Source organism: Pteronotus mesoamericanus, unplaced genomic scaffold (assembly GCF_021234165.1).
Source record: "Pteronotus mesoamericanus isolate MK-2021 breed Mesoamerican mustached bat unplaced genomic scaffold, CSHL_Meso_final scaffold_137, whole genome shotgun sequence".
NCBI lineage: Eukaryota > Metazoa > Chordata > Mammalia > Chiroptera > Mormoopidae > Pteronotus > Pteronotus mesoamericanus.
In genome coordinates, this window is record NW_026555306.1 from 5,198,422 (window position 1) to 5,221,190 (window position 22,769).

The following is a 22,769-nucleotide window of genomic DNA, read 5'->3' on the forward strand; positions in this document are numbered from 1 at the left end:
AAGCGGCCGGGAGCCAGCGTGGACCAATCAGACTGCTGAGGGCGGGTCTTCTGCGGGAAAGTGGGCGTGACCTAGAGGGGAAATCGCCGAGAATGCAGCCGAGGTCCTAGCCCGGGAAAACGCCCTCTGCGGTGAAGGAGAGGTGAGGGTCTGGGATCTCCTAGGCTCTCGGGTCCTGGGAAGGAGGGGAGATGGAGCGCTAGAGGGCTGAAAGACTAAGTTCAGAAGAGGACGAGCTGGGCACCAGCTCTCCTAGATCCTAGGGTAAAAGAGAGCTGGGGGCTTAGACCTTTGGGTCTGGGGAAAAAGGGACTTGAGGTCCCGGATTCCTGAGCCAGCGAGCGAAGAGGGTGTAGGGAGTCCGGACACCTAGGGCTAAAGAGGGAAAGGCTGGAGGCTCGGAATTTTGGGTCCCAGAAAACGAGACACTTTGATTCTTGACGCTTGGAAAGAAGGGGAGTGTGTGTTGTGCGGGGAGCCTGACTCCTGGGTCCCGGGAAGGATGGGGCTTGGGACTGACATGATCCACCTCTCCACCCGCACAGATCACGCCGCCATGCCGCCCTTTGGGCCCCGCGCGGCCCTCCTCCTGCCACCGCTGCTGCTGCTCCGCGCTGTTCTGACCGTGCCCCTGGACCGGGGGACGTCCAAGGAGGAGAGCCCCGCGACCGAGAGCCCCGTGAGTGGTCCTGCCCTGCTTTCCAGCCAGGTGTTTGCAGTGGTACTACAAGTCCCGCGGAACCCCGTGGCCCCTGGGTGGATACTCCCCCCACGGACACGGCTAGGAGTTTGCCTTCCATTTTTTGTAGTCCCGGGGCTTTGACGTGGTGAAAAACGGGCGGGGGCGGGGGCGGGGGCGGGGGCGGGGGTGGGCAGAGGAGAGGGCAGATTTCTAAGCCCCTGACCCTGAGGTGTGGGAAATCAGGTCAGATTTTAAGTGAAAAGTCGGAATCACCTCTTCCCCCTCCACACACACATCTAAACCTCTCTGCTTTTTTTTAAAGACTCTTCCTCCCCCCCAAGAAAGATTCTGGAAAAAGGAACTACATTTCCCAGTAGCACCTTGAGCAGGTGTTGCGTGTTGTTAGCTAACTGGGCTGCTTTCACTTCCTGGAGCTTGTGGGACTTCTAGTTCAAATTACAAAGGTGCATATAGTCTGCTCGTTTACTAATTAAAGTATGTGTTTACCCAACACTAAGAAACATTTGGTCTTAGGGGATTTGGAACTTGGAACTTGAAAGATTTCCTCAAGGCCGATGCCCTGATTCGTGACCTGAATCCCCCTACAGCTCCCACTAGGGATGGGAAATCACTATCTCTGGAACAGATCGTGCCCTGCTCCTGTGTGGCAGGTCCCCACCCAGCAAGCGAGGCCTCTGCCCGGTGACATCTTTGCAGGCACAGAAAGGCACCTTTGTGTTCCCTTTCCCTTCATTCCTTCCACGCATTCCTTGAGCGTCTTCAATGAACCAGGCATAGCGCTAATGTAAGCCAATACCAACACAGACCAGCCCAGCTCACTGGGCTCCTGAGAACTAGGAGTTATGGTCTGGCAGGAGAACTCATTGAGCTGAGGTCTGAAGTGCAGGGGAGAACCATTCCAGGCAGAGTGACTAGCGTAGGCAAAGGCTCTGTGGTGGAAGAGGCCAGTGCGGCTGGAGCTGGAGCAAGAGAGGAGACGAGGCAGATCGCTCCGGGCCTCCTGGGCCATGGCAGAGAATTTCTTTATACCGAGGCTAACGGAAAGCACAGAATGTTGTAAACATCACTAGCATCAACAATGATCGTAACATCGCCATCGATGGATGAGAAAACTGAGCCACAGAGAGACATAAATAACTCGTTCGAGGATTAAGTTTACCAGATTAAGCAAATAAAAACACAGGACGCCTAGGTATCATAGTGGTCCTAACAAGGTCCCATGGCTCATGATTGGCAGGTTTGGGGTTCCAGCCCACTGTGCGCCGCTGACTAATGGTCCCCAAAGATGTCACTGCCCTAATCCCCAGAACCTGTGAATATATTACCTTATGTGGCAAAAGAGTGTTCAAAGGCATGACTGAGTTCATTGTCTTGATGGAAACGTTGTCCTGGATCATCTAGGTGAGCCCAGCGTGACCCAGCGTGAGGACCCCCTCTAAGAGGAAAGCAGGAAGGTCAGAATCAGATGTAAGAAGATGTCAGAGTGACGCGGGGCCTGAGCAAAGGAACGCAGGCGCCCATAGGAGCTGGAAAAGACAAGGAAACAGAGTCTCCCCAGGAGCCTCCAGAATGAGTTGAGCCCCGGCAGCCTGTTTTGCACTTGTGAACTCCAAAGCTCTAAGAGAATAAATTTGTGTTGCTCTAGGCCATTGAGTTTGTGATACTTTGTTTTAGCAACAATAGGAAATTAGTGTACCCACCATGGCACAGCTGGGTGATTTGCGTACTGTGTATTAAGCACCTGCTATGTGCTCCTCAATTAATTAACGCAGTGAGCTAGAGCAGAGTGAGTATCTTCTTTATCCCTACCAGCCCGCCAGGCCATTTATCTCATTTGCAGCGCAGCTCTGGGAAGTAGGACCAGGAGCCCAAGGAGTTTTGTCTGTCTTGTTCACTTGCTGTATTCCCTGCAACAGCACCTACCGCGTGGTAGGGGCGCTGTGACTGCTTACTGAGTGCGTGAGTGAATGAACGAATGTTTCACTGCTTGCCAACAAGTACCAGTGTGTCCGCTCTGTAAGCCTCACCCAGCGGGCGGTGTTGAGCCCCTCTGTTTGCCCCGGTGACACTCATTTCGTCTCCGCTCCCGAAGAGGTGAGAGCGGGGCCTGTAGGTCAGGAAGGTTGCCTGGGTTACAGATCAGATGTCTGCTGGCTGCAGAGCCTTTACCCATATTCCAGCCTCCCGCACCCCGTGGGGGTCTCTCTGGGCCCCTCAGCAAATGCTGAGGGGAGCAGGGCCTGGGTCTTACATTTGGGGAAGAAGCAGGGTGGGGGCTGGAGCTGCTATGTTCATCTTTGTCGCCTCAGGACACGGGCCTGTACTACCACCGGTACCTCCAGGAGGTCATCAACGTGTTGGAGACGGATGGGCACTTCCGAGAGAAGCTGCAGGCCGCCAATGCTGAGGACATCAAGGTGCGGCGGGGTGCGAGCGGGGGAGGGGACACGTGCTCACGGGGCAGAGTGTTGGCGAAGGACCGGGTCCCCTGAAGAGGCCTCGTGGCTCCGGCCCTCACAAAGGGAGGAATCGCTTGCCAGGGTCACACAGCTGGGAAGGGACTTGGCGAACACAGACTTGTGTGGTTAAGCACAGAGGCGGATGTCGCAGGCTCTAACACTTACCAGCCCCTATGGCTGTGCCTCGCTTTCCCCTTCTGTGAAAGGGGGGTCTAACAGAGCCTGTCCCCTGGGGTCAGGTCCGCAGCAGCAGTCCTCAGTGGGTGCATGTGAGGGCTGGTTCCCTGGGCGCGGCACGGAGGAGCCCTGATTAGCCCCGTTTTACAGAAGGGAACACTGAGGGCCCCGTAGCAGTGTTTGTTCTGCCTGTGGGCCCGAGTCTCACCCCCCAGACTGGCTGAGCCCAAAGCCCATGCCCCACCTTATCCCCCCCACAGCGGCCCCTTTAAACGATGCCGGCAGCCCTCCTGAGGAGTCAGGGCTGCCGACCCCAAGTCCCTGCCCCGCTCCTTCGCCCCATCCCACCACCCACGATTCCCTCCCTACTTGGGTGCTGTTAGGATGTCCCTTCTGGAGGAGACACCCCAAGTTCTCCAAACACCTGGGCCCAGGATAGGCCCCGGGATCTGGGACTGCTGCCAGGGGCGGCCCTGCTTCCCACCCCCCAAACCTCGCAGCATTCCCTGGGCTCTTGTCTGTGCTTGTCCACCCCGCCCCTGAAGAGAGACAGGTGAAAGCAGAGACAGCTGAGCCCAGCCCCTCCCACTGCCTATCTGGGGAAACTGAGGCCCAAAAGTCTTGCCCAAAGTCACACAACTGGGAAGTGAAGTTAGAAACAGTGGCCACTTAGGCGGAGCGGGATGGTGCTGGGTTCCAGTCCCAGCTCCCCCTTCCACTCTCCCGGTAAGCAGCTTGCACCCCTCTGTGCCTTGGTTTCCTTCTCAGAAAACAGAGGCTGAGGCACATCAGGAGCCTGCGGTAAATGTCGTCATTGGTGGTGGCTGTCACCAACCCCATTTTTGAGGTCCAGGGCAGGAAAAGGGTGTGCTGGGAAGGGTCATGCAGTAAGGTAGTGCCAGGGCTGGGATTTGAACCCAGGCCCCAGGATGAGGTGGAAGGCGGAAACTGTCCTGCGGGGTACGCTCCGGGTGGTCATGGATGGGGAAATAAAATAAGTCATCCCACTTTTCTCGGTCTGCCAGGGAAACGGGTGGCACTACCCTCTAGTGGAGAAGGCCCCAAAGCCCCTGTGCTCAATGGCTTTCATTGAAAGAGTTAGGGCTAGGTAGTAGGAATGCACAGGTGATCTCATTATATCAGTATGTTAATGTTCACAGAGAATAGGTGATGTTTTGAAGAAAACAAATGGCAGGAACACACCAATTTCCATGGGTCCAAGAGGAGACGAGTAAACATGAGAGCGTAAACATAATAGCGCCAAAGGGTTTAGGGTCAGGGGCTGGGAATAATGTAAATTTCCTTTCCGGCATGAGCTGGTTATCATAGTTTTTGAGGGAAAAACAGAGCATGCTTCAAGGAATTTACTTCCCGGCCTGATTTCCCCCGGGAACGGCCCGATCCAGTTTAGGGCTGTCTCCAGTGTTGTTTCAAGCCTGAGCCTGCGAGGGCGGGGCGGGGCGGGGTGGGGTGGGGAATCAGAGCCGCCAAGAGATGAGACTTCTTTCAGATAGACTGAGGACTCTGGCCCTATCAAAGCCAAGGGGTGAGGGTCTTTTGCCCTTTCTCTGTGTCCCCCAGGTTTTTTCCTGATGGCCCCTATGTGATTGTGCCTGTCTTAGGTTGGCCGTGCCATCTAGGGATCTTGCCTGTCATTGACTAACCAGCCACCCTTCTGGGCCAAGCAGGCTGATGTGAGGGAGGCAGGGCTGCGCCCCTGCCAGGGGGACAGGCTTTGTCTCCTCTGCGGCCTGTTCTCCCAAGGCCTCCTTGCTCAGCTCCCGCCTTGGGGCCCTCTCGCCTGTCAGCGGGGCCACAGTCCCTGTAACCAGGGCGGATGGTTCCCAACACCAGGACGCCTGCTCTGGGATGCATGACAACCTGGTCACCAGGCTGGAAACTGGCCTCCCATCCTCACTAAGGGACCTTGGGCAAGTGGCTTCCCCTGGACCTCACTTTGTTCACGTGTAAAATGGGGCTGTGGGCAGAACTAGAGGACAGATCGCGTCAGTCCAACACAGAGCTTGACTCATAGGACTTGTCCTCCTGCATTGGCAACGGCCATGCCCCCTCCCCACATGAGTCATGAGTGACAGGAAACGATCTGAGCGATCATTTACTGGAAGCCTCTGGGGAAACCCCAAAGAGAGGCCCAGTCCAGGGAAACAACCCTCCCCCGCATGAGGCTTGATTCTGAGTGGGAGGGTCCCTGGTACGGAAGTTGAAATGGGAGGGGGCGGGGTGGGGGCGTGGCACTTCAGCCGGTAGGAACTGGGTGCGGAGCCAGCGTTGGGAGACGTCCAGCTGGCTGCTCAGTGTCACTGACACTCAGACAAGGGCGTGGGGCGGGAGCGGTGGGTGAGTGCAGCGTCACTGGAGTGCCAAGCCCAGGAATTCTGCCCTGGGGTCACTGGGGAGCCCTGGGGGCTCTGACTGAGAAACGGACATAATCCAAAGTGATCATAGAGGGAGCTCGGAGCAGGCACCCTGCTCAGCACGTGGGGGCGGGGACCGGGCCGAGAGGATGGTTGGGGAAATTCTTCCCAAGGAGGTACCGTCTGCTTTGGGTTTTGAAGGAGAGAGAGGATTTGATTAGGCTTGAAAAGCAGTGATGGGAGAGCCTCCCCGGCAGGGGGACCGGCATGTGCAAAGGTCTGGAGGTGGGAAAGAGCCTTGAGCTTGGGCTCTTACACCCAGTTAGTGTTGCTGGAACCAAGAGTGTGATTCGATGAGTGACAGGAGGCGGGGCTGCCGAGGTGGGCAAGGCCTCGTATGCCAAGCTGAGGGGCCGGGACTTTGTCTCAGACGCTCTGCCGAGCCCTGGTGGGCATCCGAAAGCTTGCAGAAGGTTCCAGAGAGGCCAGAGAAAGGACGAGGCTGCTCAGCGCGCCCCCTCCCAAGCCTCCTGCTTGACCAGTGTCCCCTCACTCCCTGGCCAGAGCGGGAAGCTGAGCCGAGAGCTGGACTTCGTCAGCCACCATGTCCGAACCAAGTTGGATGAGCTCAAACGGCAGGAAGTGTCGCGGCTTCGGATGCTGCTCAAGGCCAAGATGGACGCGCAGCAGGAGCCCAGTAAGCAGGGGTGGGGCTAGTGGGCCGCGAGGGCAGGCCATCTAGTCCTGGGCTTGCAGCGTACTTTGTACTCGGCAGGTAGGGCCTCCTGGAAAATGTGTATGGAAGCCCTGGCCGGGCGGCTCAGTTGACTGGAGCATCGTCCTGTACACTAACAGGTTGCAAGTTCCATTTCTGGTCAGCACACACACCTAGATTGCAGGTTCGGTCCCCTGTGAGGGCGTGTACAGGAGGCAACCAGTCAGTGTTTCTCTCTCATATCGATGCCTCTCTTTCCCCCCCCACCTCTGAAATCAATCAAAACATATCCTCAGGTGAGGATTTTTAAAAAATGTGCACGGAAGACTGGTAGAATATTCTTTCTAGAACAATAACTTTCTAGAACAATAACTGCTTTTTTCTGTCTGGGTTTTTCTTATTTTTAAAAATCATGCTCATTTAAAATTTTGATGTAACTTCATTCTTTTTTTGTTTTTGATGTAACATCAGATTTACAAAAAAAGTTGCAAGAATAGCACCAAAATCACCCAAATGCCCTTAACCCAGATGCTCCAGTTGTTAACATTTGCTCTCTTCGCCTTTAATTCATGTTTGCAAGCTCCTTGTGGACACCTTGTCCCTTCACGCCTGAATATTTCATTGTGGTTTTCCTTGGAACGATGACATTTGCCTATGAAACCACAGTACAGTGATCAGAGCCAGGAGGTTTAACTGGTTCCACTGTATCTTTTTCTTTGCTTAATGATTCTGTATTTCTCCCGCTAGAATGATTCTAAGTTCCTGACATTTATATCAGGCCATATTTTGTAGTCTAATTACTTGGCTTAAAAAAAAAAAAAAAAGGCTACTCTATGGAGTAGCCACTCTCTGTCCCACAGCTTCATTAATAAACTTTTTTTCACTCTAAATGCAAAGAAGGAGGGACAGGAGGGAGGGGGTGGGAGGGAGGGAGGAACGAGAGAAGGAAGAGTAATGACTCAAGAGAAAGTTTTGGGTTTATATTCCAAGATCCCAGCCTATTTCTAACATGCCTAGATATGGTTTGTCGAAATGTGTCTAGACCATGCCATTTCTTTTATTTATTTACTTACTTGCTTAATTGACTTGATTGGGGTGCCATTGGTTAATAAAACCACACAGGTTTCAAGTGTACAATTCAGTAAGACACCGTCTACACACTGCATCGCGTGCTCATCGCCCAAAGGATAGCCTGCTATTTCCTGTAAATACTTTATTGAGATACAATTCATATACCATACACTTAGCCATTTAAAGTATATAATTTGGTGGTTTTTAGTATATTCACAGGTATGTGCAACCATCACCAAAGTCAAGTTTAGAACGTTGACTTCACCCCCAAGGGACACCCGTGTCCTTTAGCTGTCACACCCTTATTCCGCCACCCAGCCCGGCAACCACTAACCTACTTCCTGTCTCTGTAGATTGCCTTTTCTGGACAGTTGATGGAAATAGCATCATACAGTATCGGACCTTTTGTGCCTGGCTTCTTTTCATTAGCATATTTTTAATTGCTTTTATTTATTGATTTGAGAGAGAGAAGCACCAATTTGCCGTTCTACTTATTTGTGCATTCATTGGTTGATTCTTGTGTGTGCCCTGACCAGAGATTCGAACCTGCAACCTTGGCATATCAGGACAATGCTCTAACCAACTGAGCTACCTGGCCAGGGCCTCCCTTAGCCTCTTTTCAAGGTCCATCCACACTGCAGCATGGATCAGTGCTTCATTTGTTTTCAGGGCCAAGTAATATTCCACTGTAGGGCTAGACCACATTTGGTTTATCTGTTCATCAGTTGATGAACATCTGGGTTGTTTGCATCCTTCGCTATGTGGGCCATTCCATTTACTTATTGTCACTTTCTGGTATGTTCTGGTACGGCTGGGACATGTTTCGGCCCATCACTAAGTATAAGAATGTGCCCCTTTATTGAGATGCACCTCTAGCTTCTTTCATTTCCTGACAGCCTGTGAGGCTCCTGTGTTACAGATGGGGACCCTGTGCATTGGTGGAGGATGTTAGGGGTCAGTGGGAGAGCTGGCCTTTGGTTTTATTTCTATCTGACTCCATTCATCCATGGACCAAACAGGTCTTAAATCCTGCTACGTGCCAGGCATTCGGCAGGTGCTGGAGGTCTCCGGTGGCCAGAAGGGCACGGTCTCTGGCCTCCACTGTGTAACCATTCATGGCTTCTCTGCCAGGCTGTTTTAAATAATTTTTAAAAATTTAGCCCTGGCTGGTGTGGCTCAGTAGATTGAGCACTGGCCTGCGAACTGAAAGGTCTCTGGTTCGAATCCCTGTCAGGGCACATGCCTGGGTTGCAGGCCAAGTCCCCAGTAGGGGGCCTGTGAGAGGCAACCGATTGATGTTCTTCTCACATTGATGATGTTTCTCTCCCTCTCTTTCATCCTCCCTTCACTTCCCCCTGAAAATAAATAAATACGCCCTGGCTGGTGTGGCTCAGTGGACTGTTTGACTGTGAACTGAGAGGTCACTGGTTCAGTTCTTGGTCAGGGCACGTGCCTGGGTTGCAGGCCAGGTCCCCCGTTGGGGGTGTGTGAGAGGCAACTGATCCAATTTTCTCTGGCACATCACTGATGTTTCTCTCTCTCTTTCTCCCTTCTGTCCCCTCTCTAAAAATAAATAAAATCTTTTAAAAAATAAATAAAAATTTAAAAAATCTTTTTAAAAATTTTACTTATTGACTTGAGACAGAGAGAGAGAGAGACATCAGTTTGTTGTTCCACTTATTGATTAACTCATTGGTTGATTCTTGTATGTGTCCTGACCGGGGATCAAACTCGCAACCCTGGCACATGGGGACGATGCTCCAACACTGCTGTGGCCTCCCTCCTGGTCCCCCCGCCCCACCCCGTTTGTTTCTTTCCCATGCAGCTGCAGGTGGGATCCTGCTAACACCTGTATTCATTCGCTGGGGCCGCTGTCACAAATTATGAGAAACTTAGTCGCTTCAAGTAATACACAGTTGCTCCCTTACAGTTTGGGGGTCAGAGTCTGAAATCAGTGTCACTGGCCCAGGATCAAAGTCGGCAGGGCTGGCTCCCTGCGGAGGCTCCTCGCCTTTTCCAGATTCCAGAACCGCCTTTTCCAGATTCCAGAACCGCATTCCTTGGCTGGTACCCCCTCCCTCCATCTGCAAAGCCAGCAGCATAGCATTTCCTTCTGTGGTCACATTTCCTTCTACTGGGGTCTGATCTCCCTCTGCCTCCCGCTTTTAAGGGCCTTTGGGGTTCCATTTAGGGACCACCCGGGCAATCGGGATTAACCTCCGGGTCTCAGAATCCTTAATTTACTCACATCCACAGTGTCCCTTTTGTCATGTGAGGTCACATATTCACAGGTTCCAGGGATTAGGATGTGGGCACATTGGGGGATATTTTTCAGTGCACCACACCCCCAGTTCAAGTCCTGTCCCTCCTCTGCTCAGAAGCCATCCATAGCTCCGCACTGCCCTCAAGATCAAGTCCACTGCCCTCATGGCTGCCTGGAGGCGCGCCAGGGCGGCTCCGCCCCTCCCGTCACGTGTCCGCTGTCTTGACCGCTTGCATCAGCATTTTTAGGAAGCACTGAAATGGACACGTTTTTCTCACCTCGAGGCCTTTGCCTCTGCGCGTCCCTCTGCCTGGGGCATCCTTTCTCTGAGCTTTGCTCTCAGCTCAGATGTCAGCTCCTGAGAAAGTCCTGCCCTGACCCCCTGCATGGAGGAGCCTGTTTGTGTCCTTTGTGGGGCAGACTCTGTCGCTGTCTGCTTCTTGCTGTGGCGCCAGCGCCACAGAGTAGCGGCTCAGCCTGCATCGAGGGAATGAAAAGTGAATCTTGAGCTTCAGTCTCCTGAGCACCTGTGCCCTCCAGGCTCACCCCGCCCAGGCTGGCTCCGTGGCGACACGGGGCACCTGGATTCCAGCCGCCTGGGTGTGCGTCTGTCACCCCCTCCTGAGCAGGAGACACTGGAGGGCCATCCCGGGCCTGACACACATCCAGCCTCTGGGAGGCCTCCGGAGACGGGAGTTCAGCGAATGAGTGTGCGCGAGCCTCCGCCTTCCCGCCCGGAAGGCCGGCCCTTTCCTGACTGCTGGAAAAGGCCCCTCTGAGGAGCTCACATACTTCCCTAGGGCAGTCCTAACCAAGGCCCCGGGCTGCACGGATTCAGCCATAGGCATTTATTGTCACAGGTCTGGAGGCCAGACGTCTGAAGTCAGGGTGTTGCAGGGTTGGTTCCTTCCGAAGGTGGAGGGAAGAGTGTCTTGTAGTCTCTCTCTTTGGCTTATGAATGGCCACCGTCCTCTGGTGCCTTCTCATATCATTTCGCCTCTGTGTCCAAATTTTCCTTTTTCCTTTTTTTTTTTTTAAAGGATACCAGTCATACTGGATTTGGGTCCACCCTAATGACCTCATTTTAACTTGATCACCTCTGTAAAATGTAAAAACCTCTCCAAAGAAGGTCCTATGTTGAGGTCCCGGGAGTTAGGACTTCAACAAATGAGCTTCAGGGCCCACAGCTCAACCCATAACAGGGGATGAGTGCACGTGCCCTGGATCTGAGTGGCTGGTTCTAATCCCCACTCTGCCATTTCCTAGATGGTGACTTAGACAAGTCACTTCCCCTCTCTGAGCCTCAGTTCTTGCATCCATAACATGGGAGAACCATAGAACCTCTGTTGTAAGATTCTTGTGAAAAGATAATATATTAATATAGTTAATGTATTTACAGCAGGACCTTGCATATAGTAAGTACTCCATACATGTTAATTGTTGTTATTTGAAACATGAGGCTCAGTTGTGGCATCACCTCCTCCAAGAAGCCCTCCCTGATTACCTCAGGTTCAATCAGCCTGCCCTGTGGGCTTCTTCAGAGCCCTATGTGACTTCCTTTAGAGCACATCTAGCCCAGGGTAGGGATTTTGAAAGAAAGAACATTCTATGAGTCAGGGTTTTGGTTTTTTTTCCATCTTTCCCCTTATCCAGATGTACAGTTGGATCACCTGAACCTCCTGAAGCAGTTTGAACATCTGGATCCTCAGAATCAGCACACCTTCGAGGCCCGGGACCTAGAGCTGCTGATTCAGACGGTAGCGTGAGGGTGGCAGAGGACCGAGGGAGCTTTGTGGAGGGAGAGAGGGGAACGGAGCCTGGGACACAAGCCCACTAACCTCTACCTGGCATTCTCTGATGTTGGCAGCTGGCGAGGGCCTGGTGGCACCTAAAACCCCCCCCCCAGAGTCTCTACAGGAAAGTAGAGGTGTAGGCTGGACGGGCTCTGCTCCACTAAGACCTGGTTTCATAGCCTTCCTCCCGAGGGGGCTGTCCCTTCTGCGCTCTTGCGGTAGGCAGAATAATGGCCCCTCCCCAAAGATGCCATGCCCTCATCCGTGGAACCTGTGGACATGTGACCTTGTAAGCCAAAAAGGATTTTGCAGGCGTGATTACGTTGAGGATCTTGAGCTGGTGAGACGATCATGGATTGTCCACATTGGCCCCAAATCTCATCACTAGGGTCCTTAAAAGATGGAGAAGAATGAGATTTGACTACAGCCCTCGGCTGCAACAGGACCGCGGAAGCCAGATGCTCCCCGGCTGGCTTTGAAGATGGAGGAAAGGAGCCACAGTGTGGACTCCAGCTCTGGAAGCTGGAAAAAGCAAAGGAACAGATTCTCCCCTAGAGTCTCTGGAGGGAGCAGAGCCCTGCTGGCACCTTAATTTCAGTCCAGTAGAACTAATTGCAGCGCTCTGGCTTCCGTGCTGTGGAAGGTGATACATGTGTATTGTTTTAAGCCACCAAGCTGGTGAGAATTTGTTACAGCAGCCATCGGAAGGAATACACTCCTGATGTGATGAGAAATGGGATCTACAGCTTGCCTCGTGGAGAAGGCCCAGCGTGGAAGGGGATGCCCAGGACTGCCCCTGCTCTCTCTGCACACAGCCTTCCTGTGGGCACGGGATCTACGCCTCAACCTGGCCCTGGCCCTGCTTTTCTGGCTTGCTGGAGCTCCATCTAGTGGCCATACATATAATAGCAGCGACTTGAGTCCAGCCCTGCACTTGGCTGTTCTTGTCACTTATTTCCAGAACATTGCAGAAACTGTCTGTTTTTCTCCTGCCCCGCTGTCATTTTTCGCGGTCTCAATTCCTGTCACCTATCTCTCATTGCTGCTTCCTCACTGGGCACCTTGCCTCTGCCTTCCACGCTTGCCAGCAGGGTTTCTCAACTCTGCCCTCCTGACTTGGGGCTGGGCAATTCTTTGTTGTGGGGGCCAAACCAGAGAAGTCGGCGTTTGTGGTGCCTATCATTCCTAGAATCAAAAAGTAGAGAGAATGATTGAGGTTTTTTTTAAGATTTTATTTATTCATTTTTAGAGAGAGGGGAAGGGAGGGAGAAAAAGAGAGAGAAACATCAATTGGTTGCTTCTTGCATACCCCCAACCAGGGATTTGGCTGACAGCCCAGGGATGTGCCCTGACTGGGAATTGAACCGGCCATTTTATGGTTTGCGGGATGATGCCCAACCCACTGAGCCACACTGGTCAGGGCAAGGATCGAATATGGGCACTTTATTCAGATGCAAGTGATCTGAGAAGACTTCGAGTTATATACCCTAAAGACTGCCTTAAAATTTCATCTCAAGCTGACATTTTTATAAGGAGAAGAAAAGAGTAGGTAAGGGATTTGGAAAAAAGGTTAATCAGATAAGAGTTGCAGTCCAGTGGTGATTTTTATAGTATATTTTTTAAGGTTTTATTTATCTTTAGAGAGAGGAGAAGGGAGAGAGAGAGATGGGGAGAAACATCAATGTGTGGTTGCCTCTCATGCACCCCCTACTGGGGACCTGGCCCGCAACCCAGGTGTGTGCCCTGACTGGGAATCGAACCAGTGAACCTTTGGTTCACAGACCACTTGGCACTCAGTCATGGAGCCACACCAGCCAGGGCTCCTAGTGTTTTTTTAAATCTGCTTATCAACAATTCTTCATCTGCCTCGTGGCCTTTCCCTCCCTGGAACACACAAAGGTTGACTTGCTTGTTGACCTGCTGGAGTCATGTAGGTCACATTCATGGAATAGCAGCTTTCCACGTGCATTCGTCACTTAAGCCTATCGACCGGAACTACAGCCAAAACCTTAAACTCTTGAGATCCCCTATCAGGGGCTGCTGGTGCATTGTATGATGTTTAGCAGCATCCCTGGCCTATGTCCCCTACATGCCAGCAGACCTACCTTAATTGTGACAATCAAAAATGTCTTCAGACATTGAAAATTGTTCCCTGCAGGTCACAGTAGCCCCAGGATGAGAACCCTTGCTGTACCATCTATTCCCCACGCGACAGCTGTATTAATTTCCTATTGCTGCCACATAACAATCACAAACCTAGTAGCTTAACACAAGTTTATTATTCAGAATAGGTCAGAAGTCAAGAGGGGTCTTACTGGGTGTATTAGTTTCCTGAGGCCGCTGTAACAAATTGCTACAGACTCCGTGGCTTAAAACAAGAGATGTGTATCCTCTCAAATCTGGAAGCTAGGAGTCCAAAACTGGTATCACTGGGCCAAAAATCAAGGTTTTGGCAAGGCTCTGCTCTCTTCAGAGGCTATCAGGAAAAACCTGCGCCTTGCCTTTTCCTGCCTCTGGAGGCGGCCGGCACTCGACTTGCAGACATGTTACTGCAGTCTCTGCCTCCAGCGTCACATGGCGTTCTTGCCCAGTCTCGCTGGGTCTTCTCTGTAGCCTTCTTCTAAGGACGCTCGCTGATCATTGGATTTAGGGCCCGCCCTAATCCAGTAGGACCTCAATTAATTACATCTGCAAAGACCCTATTTCCAAATAGGGTCACATTCTGAGGCTCTGGGGGGACATGAATTTGGGGGGGACGCTATTCCCCCAGTGTAATATTGTTATCTCCATTTTACAGAGGCAGAAACTGAAGCACAGAGAGGCTGAGTAACTTGCCCTAGATCACACAGTTAGTGGGATTTGTTCACACAGCAGAGCCTGGATTTAAATTCTGGGTGTATATAAAATACACCTCGTGTGTTTTTCTTATTACTTATTCCTCCAAGATCATGACATTGTGGAGGACTTGAAACAAAGAGGGGAAGCTCTGTAATGGGGCAAGAGTGGGTCAAAGGCCAAGTGCGGAGAGCAGGATGTGGGAACCAGGACTGGGTGGAGGTTGGGCCAGGTTCGGAGTCAAGGGCCTGGCATTTGGAGGTTGGAATTTGGTGCTGGACGTAGACGTGCGACGAGAGTGATTGTCACCCTCTCCCCAGGCCACCCGGGACCTTGCCCAGTATGATGCAGCCCATCATGAAGAGTTCAAACGCTACGAGATGCTCAAAGAACACGAGAGACGCCGTTACCTGGAGTCCCTGGGAGAAGAGCAGCGAAAGGAGGCAGAGAGGAAGCTGGAAGAGCAACAGCGACGACACCGGGAGCACCCGAAAGTCAATGTGCCTGTAAGGACCCCCATTCGTGGTCACCCCTCCCCCATATGTCCAATTCCCCAAACCCCACAAGAATGTAGCTGAAAAACTGCAACTCCCGGCAGACCCTGAGGCAAAAGTCCCTTTCAATGTACCCAGATACCCCTGGGGGCTGCTGGGAGTTGTAGTTTTATTAGTTTTCTTGCTTAAGGGGAACGACTCTGAGGGACGGTGGTATAAAGGGCTCTCTAGCTTGACCCTGTAGGACCCAGACTTCTTGCTCACGAGCCCCTGGCTCTCCACTCCACAGGGCAGCCAAGCCCAGTTGAAGGAGGTGTGGGAGGAGCTGGATGGATTGGATCCCAACAGGTTTAACCCCAAGACCTTCTTCATACTGCATGGTAAGGTGGGGAGGGTGTCCCAAGACCCAGGCTAAATTCTGAGGCCCTGACCTTCCTGAGGCCTGAATGCTAAGGAGGGGTCTCCCCATCTCTGTGGAGCTTAGGCAGGCCAAAGCCGTCTGGGCTCGTCTCCCCTGGTGGTCCAGTTTGCTAGACCCTTCCATGGGACACCCATGCCTCTTCTGGGATACACCCGACTTCTGGGTTCCAAAGACTGGCCGGTATCCTCTAACTGAGCAAACCAGGCTTGGCTGGGCCTCCCAGGAGCCCTGGGTCCCGCCAGGAGCTCTCTGTCCCTCAGGGTGGGCTGCTCCCCAGCTAAACAGGCCCCCAGGGAGCGCCTTCGCCCATGGCTGTCCGCGGCACGATCCGCTTCATCCTCTTCCTGTCGGGAGACGTAGTCTGGGCTTTCCAGGCCCCCCTGGGGTGTGCCCAGGACCCCAATGGAGAAGCTGTAACCTGTCAGTAGAACTTCGCAGGGCCCGGTTCCTTCAGTCAGTAAGTGGTAACTAAGCGATTTCTAAGGACCAGGCTTCACGGAGACCAGTGGATACAGCTGTGAACAAAACAAAGCTGCCCTCACAGATCCAGTGATAAATCTGTGTTTCAGTGACTCCGTGAGACCACGGAGTGTAAGATACACTAGAGTTTTTACGTAAGCTGCCAACTCCACTGACGCGCCGTCGATGACAACGTCCCTGCCGACTTCAGGGATGATAAAATCAGTGGGGGGTGGGTAACTCTTAGAGGCGGGGATGTAGGTTCCGTAGTAGAGTCGCAGGGAGTGACATGTCACATGGAAATGAGGACAACGGGATTAAGGCCCTTGAGTGACAATTTTTGGTAGCCTGGTCAGGAAGGGTTTTGCTAGACTTAAAATGTGGCTCTTATGACCATGGAACTGAATCTTTCTTTAGTTTCGATGAATATTTGGAGACTTGTGACTCTGGTTAAATACAGACAGTGTAAAATTTCCCATCTTAGCCATCTTTAGGTGTCTAGCTCAATGTGTTAAGTGTGTTCACATTGCTGTGCAACCTCTCTCCAGATCTGTTTTCATCCTTGTGGAACTGCAACTCTTTATTTTATATTTTTTAAAGATGCTTAAAAAAGAAAAAAAGATTTTATTATTTATTTATTTTTAGGGAGAGGGGAAAAAGAGAGGGAGAAACATGGGTGTGTTATTGCTTCTCACATGTCCCCAAGTGGGAACCTGGCCCCAACCCAGGCATGTGGCCTGACTGGGAATCGAACTGGTGATCCTTTGGTCTGCCGGCTGGCACCCAATCTGCTGAGCCACACCAGCCAGGGATGAAACTCTTTATTAATCAACAACTCCCTGTTACCCCTCCCCCCAGTCCCTGGTAACCTCTATTTTTGCTTTTTTCTCTATGAATTTGACTTTTCTAGCTACCTCGTATAAGTAAAATCAAAGTATTTGTCCTTTTGTGGCATAGTATCGAGAAAATGAAATTTTTATTTGGCTGTTATTGATTTAAATTAACTTGTAGGCCCTGGCTGGTGTGGCTCAGTGGATTGAGTGCCAGCCTGCAAACCAAAGGGTCACCAGTTCGATTCCCAGTCAGGGCACATGCCTGGGTTGCAGGCCAGGTCCCCAGTAGGGGGTGCGTGAGAGGCAACCGCACATTGATGTTTCTCTCTCTCTCTCTTTCTCCCTCCTTTCCCCTCTCTCTAAAAATAAATAAAATCTTTAAAAAAAAAATAACTTGCCCCATGTGGTTGGTGACTGTCGTATTGGATGGTACAGCCCTGGAGAGGTGGCATTTGAACAGAGATCTCAGTGAAATGAGGGGCTGCAGCTTGCAGAGATTTTGGGGAAGAGGATTCTGGGTGGAGGGAACAGTCAGCTCACCCAGGGAAAAGTGGACTTTGTCCATCCAAGGTCACAGCCGGGGAAAGGAATTTGGACTTTATTCTGTCCTGGGCCACCGGAAAAGGGCTTTGAGCAGACACCATCTGCCTTATGGGGTGAGAGACTCCGTCCGGGTGCTGTGTCAAGGACCAGCTCTAAGTGTGAGGGTCGACGCCAGATGCGTCATCAGAAAGCAGGAGATGCTGGAGGCTGAACCACCGGAGGAGGGAAGAATGGTCAGTTTCTGGATTCATCTTGAAGGTCAAGGTAGTACGACTTGCAGATGGACTGGATGAGAGTTATGAAGGGGCAAAAGGGTCAAGGGTGACTCCAAGGTGTTTGGCCTGAGAAACTAGAAAAATAGAACATAAAGAGCAAGCATGTTTGTCAGGGCAGATGGGGAACTGGGACTCTTCGTGTTTAATTAGAGATGTCTGGTAGGCATATGCGTACAGACGGAGAGTAGGCAGTTGAATATTCAGGTGTGGAGGCGGCTTATGGAGGGCATCAAAGCTGAGGGACCAGGCCCTGGCCGGGTAGCTCAGTTGATTAGAGCATCATTCCGATCCCCCAAGGTTGTGGGTTTGATCCTCGATCAGGGCACATACAGGAGACAACCAGTGAATGCATCAATAAGGAGAACAACAAAGTCATGTTTCTCTCTCTCTGCCTCCCCCTCTTTCCTCTCTCTCTAAAATTAATTTTAAAAAAATACAGTAGTCATTAAAAAAAAAAAGAAGGCTGAAGGACTGGAGGAACCCATCTAAGGAAGTGCTGACCAGTAGCACCCTCTTCGCAATGATGGAAAATGTCCTGCGCCACCCAGCATGGCACACGCCAGCCACATACGACTATTCATAAACTAACACTTTAATCTCATTTAATATTAATTTAAATTTGAGCAGCCCATGCGGCCAGTGGCTACTGTATTGGACAGATTTGAAGACTGGACAGAGAAGGTGTACCGAGGTGTGGGAGTCAGGAGGAAGCGGGGCAGCTGGGGAGGGTGCTCGGACGCCACGGGCAGAATCGGGTTAGACAGGGGCTAAAAATTAACCATCGGCTTTGCCAGGTCAGGGCTTCTGGCCACCTCAGCAGGAAGGATGGGTGCAGGCGCTGACCTGCGAGAGCGGAGAGGTGGAGACGGTGAGCATAGTCCACGGAGCTGGACTGGCCGGGAGAGCCTCCTGGCCGGGCTCTCTGGGAGGCAGAGGCCCCCGGAACCCATGGATCCTGGGCAAAGGGGATCCTGTGCCTGTGTCACCACGTGCTAGGGATCAAGTCATCCTACGACAGTCACGACAGTGGCCCCAAGGATGGTCCCACTGAAGCCCCACCGTCGTCGGCTCCACTCGCGGGGCCCTGGTTGGTAGGGAATGGACTGTCCCAGCAACAGCTCTGCGGGGCACTAAAGCCTCGAGGCCACCATTCTACTCTCGGAGACTTGTCACCTGCCCTCTAAAACAGCACCAGTTCTGTCTGCAGCTGGTCCCTCAGGGACCTAACCTCCCCTGACCTCAGGCCCACAAGATGCGTTGTTGCCTCCCCCTCAGATATCAACAGTGATGGTGTCCTGGATGAGCAGGAGCTGGAGGCCCTCTTCACCAAGGAGGTGAGTGTCTTGGAAGCCAAGGATGCCCAGACCGGCCACGTGGTCCTTCCCTAGGCCCCCCTGGATCTAAGTTCAGGAAAAACTACAACTCCCAGCAGCCCCAGTGGGGGGCAAAAAAAAAAAAAAAAAAGGCTGCCAGGAATGAATGGCAGGGTGCCCCGGGGACTAATGGGCGTCTGGTTGTGCGTATAAGGAGATGGAGTAGCCTGCGAAACAGGCTGCCCTAGATCTCTCAGTATGTCCTACCTCCCGCTTGACTGCAGCTGGAGAAGGTGTATGACCCCAAGAACGAGGAAGATGACATGCGGGAGATGGAGGAGGAGCGGCTGCGCATGCGGGAGCACGTGATGAAAAATGTGAGGGGAGCCCCCAGCCAAGGGGACAGGTGGGAGCTGGGGGCGGGGGTGGCCAGCCCTGTCCCTTACCCTTCTCTGGCTCCCCAGGTGGACACCAACCAGGACCGCCTCGTGACCCTGGAGGAGTTCCTCGCATCCACCCAGAGGAAGGAGTTTGGGGACACAGGGGAGGGCTGGGAGGTGAGGACAAGGGGAATTTCCTGGGTCCTGAATATGTTTCTCTTCCAGCCCTAACCCTTCTTTCAAGGGCCCTGGGCATTTCTCTTACTCACTGGGTCCCTGTGCAGCGCCCCACCCAGCCTGCCACTGTCCCCGTCTCTCTCTGGGTTTGTTCTCGGCTCTCCCTGAGTCTTCATCCCGCGTCCCCAGCTTCCACCCAGGCCTCTGCCGCCCACGCCCAGGGCCCAGGCCTCCCCGAAGGCAGACACCTCTCCCCCATGGCGGTGGGGGGGTGGGGGGAGGCCAGCACCGGAGGCACCTGCTAACGGTCCCTGTCCCCACCCGGGCAGACAGTGGAGATGCATCCTGCCTACACGGAGGAGGAGCTGCGGCGCTTCGAGGAGGAGCTGGCCGCCAGGGAGGCAGAGCTGAACGCCAAGGCCCAGCGCCTCAGCCAGGAGACGGAGGCTCTGGGCCGCTCCCAGGGCCGCCTGGAGGCCCAGAAGAGAGAGCTGCAGCAGGTGACCGGCCAGGGCAGCCGGGCCTGTCCTGCCGGCCCCTGGTGGCCCCTGTCCTCTTGTGTCCAAAGGCTGTGAAGGCTTCTGGTCACGGTCCATCACTGATAGATCATCCTGCGGTAGCTGCCATCTTGAGTGAGGGCAGACATGTCCGCCCCACAGCCCCGCGGCTGCCATGTTAGATAAGGGCAGGGGACTGTGAGGGAGAAGAGGGAAAGCAGAGAAGGGTCCATTCCAGCAAGAGTTCAGTGAGGGCTTCCCTGTCGCAAGGTGCAACCCAAGCCATGACAAGAGAGGGAGAACCGGCTCTTTCGTATTGAGGCCAACCATCAGTGCGGGGAAAAGAACTGAGACCCACAGAGGAAAGACTAGGAGCACTGAGCGGGGCGTGGAAACTTAGCATCCTTCCTCCTGCACAATCTCCCCCACCCTCTGCAGGCCGTTCTGCAAATGGAACAGAGGAAGCAGCAGCAGCAGGGCCCTGATGCGCCAGCCCACGGCCCTGAGGGACAGCTCAAGTTCCAGCCCCAAAACACAGGTGCTGGCCCTGGGCCCAGGGAGGTGGGAAGGCCGGAGGCCCAGACTCCTGGGTCCGAGGGAGGAGGGGCCAGGGGCCTGGAGGGCTGGGGTGTTCTAGTGCCACCATTTCCTCCCTTTCCAGATGACGCTCCTGTCCCCGCTCCAGCCGGCGACCAGAAGGATGCGGCTGCTTCAGAACAGAAGGCCCCTGAACAGTCCCTCAAGCTTCCCCAGCCAGATGCCCAGCACCTGTGATCCCCCAGGACCGCGGCACTCTGGGTTCCTGCTGACGCAGATGATGGGGGGATGGTGAGGTGTCGCAGTCAGCCTCCCCCGAGGACAACACGTGTGGCCACCTAGGGGACGCGGGACAGGGTGGTGGCACTTCCCACATTGCTCCCCAGAGCCCACTACTGCTGCCTCAGCTCCCACAGTCTCCCAGCCTGTGGTCCCTGCTCTCCATCCCCCTCCAGGGAGCGGCCTGCACCTGCTCAGCCGGCACTCACAGGGCCAGCCAGCCGAGGGAAGCCACCTCCCCGCCCCCCGAGAGGGTCTGCTTCGTCCCTGCCTTCTTAGATGGACTGGCCTCGCTGCCCCAGGCTGGCGCCCCTCTGGCCCCCCGCACCCCACAGAGCTGCTGCTCTGGGCCCCGCTTCCGTTGGTTTACGAGGCTTGGATGGTCCCTGAGACCTTTCTCTACCTTTTGTGGGACCAGCGACGCCTCGAAGGCTGCATCAACCCCGTGGCTGGGTCGGGGGCCGCAGAGTCCTGGGCAGAGCCGACCTACGCTGACACCAGGAGGCCTGACTCTCCCTGACCCCTGGCTTTCAGCCTCTTCAGCCTCAGGCTCCTCCCTGACGGCTCCACGGCTCAGCCCCTCGCCCCCTCGCCCCCTCGCCCCCTCACCCCCTCCCCACGCAGCCACAGAAAATCTCAGAACTGACCCCGCCAGGGGCAGTTTCCAACCCCTGAGCCTCAGTGGGAAGCCCACGCCCGCCTTTCTGGCCTTACCGCACACTGTTGTGTAACCTGCTGTGTACTCCGGTTCCATCCAATACGCTTTCTGGAACAAATCCATGCCTCGGTTTCTTTGTATATACAGTCCCTTCTGAAATCCTATCCCCACTTCACCTGCCAAAGTCCTTCTCAGTCTGTAAGATTCAATTCAGGCATTTTTGAGAGGCTGCATCCTGGCATCTTTCTGTTTTCTCCTAAGGAGTGTGCTGCCTACACACACACACACACACACACACACCTTCAGCAGGATCCTTTCAGCCACAAGGACAGGAAACCCAAACCTAGGCTTGAACAATAAAGGATATTATCACCCAAAGAAAGAAGTCCCAAGGTAGAGTAGCTCCCACGCCCTCCAGGAGCCAGGTTTTCCCATCTAGCTCTGCCATGGTAGGTGGGAGTGGGGCAAAGCACTCCTCTTGTCCCAAAGTGGCTGCAGCTGCTCCGAATGTCATACCTGTTTTCACCAACAGCTGATGAAGGAAATTCACAAGAGGCTACATATTAGAGCTGCCCCGCTTCGTCCCCCTAGAGCTGCTGTACCAGCACAGTACTGGACAGGGGGTAGGTCTAGTCTGGTGTCCACAGAGGGGAAAATGTGTAAAGGAGGCCCTGAGAAAAATTATCAGGGAGGGCCCTGGCTGGGTAGCCCAGTTGGTTAGAGCATTATCCTAATAAGCCAAGGTTGCAGGTTCAGTCCCAGGTCAGGGCACATACAAAATCAATGAATGCATAAAAGAACAAATTGATGTTTCTCTTTTTTTTTTTTTTTTTTTTTAAGATTTTATTTATTTTTAGAGAGGCGAAGGGAGGGAGAAAGAGAAACCTCAGTGTCTGAGAGAGACAGTAATCAATTGCCTCTTGAGCAACCCCTACCAAAGACCTGGCCTGCAACCCAGGCCTGTGTCCTGACTGGGAATGAACCGGTGACCCTTTGATTTGCAGGCCAGCACTCAGTCCACTAAGGACACCAGCCAGGGATCCCTTCCTCTCTTAAAAAATTTTTTTTAATTATCTGGGAGGCCGCATTAACACATATCCCCGGATCCTGGGATAGCCAAAAGAGGGTCCTGGGAAGTCACATGTACCAACGCCCTGCCCACTCCGGCTCCACTGAACTTCAATGACAATTACCTGCTTGTCTTGGAAAACGGAGCTGAACGCAGCAATGCACTCTGGGAAACAGGCGTCAAGTGCCAGCAGTCTTCCGGTGTGTTTCCAAGGGTTAGACAATACCCAAGCGTGGCTCCTGGTCAGAAGTTTGAGATCAGATTTTGAGGGACCTGCCCCTGACCCCCATGTCTAAGGAGACCGCTTCCAGGCCCCCAGGGTGCTTTCCACAATTTGCAATTCTTTGGCCCTTTGGTGACCCTGTCTCCCCCAGGAGACACCGAGTTCTGAAAAGAACAAGGAGGAGGAGGCTGGTTCTCGGTGTCTCGTTTACTGCTGCACC

At 53.3% G+C, this 22,769-nt stretch overlaps 1 protein-coding gene across 2 annotated transcripts; it reads left to right on the forward strand.

The window, feature by feature from the left end:
- The first annotated feature begins 29 nt into the window (after nt 1–29).
- On the forward strand, nt 30–21,434 carry NUCB1 (nucleobindin 1). 2 transcript variants are annotated; one of them, XM_054588694.1, is made up of 13 exons: nt 30–142; nt 546–679; nt 3,013–3,120; nt 6,279–6,411; nt 11,417–11,520; nt 14,712–14,897; nt 15,175–15,265; nt 18,692–18,750; nt 19,014–19,106; nt 19,194–19,286; nt 19,616–19,786; nt 20,222–20,321; nt 20,445–21,434. In XM_054588694.1, exons 2-13 carry the CDS (start codon nt 557–559, stop codon nt 20,555–20,557), a joined length of 1,374 nt encoding a protein of 457 aa, XP_054444669.1. In that variant the 5' UTR covers nt 30–142; nt 546–556; the 3' UTR covers nt 20,558–21,434. The 2 variants fall into 2 exon arrangements, with proteins under 2 accessions (XP_054444669.1, XP_054444671.1); XM_054588696.1 differs by lacking the exon at nt 30–142 and adding an exon at nt 246–264.
- Nucleotides 21,435–22,769: the final 1,335 nt, after the last annotated feature.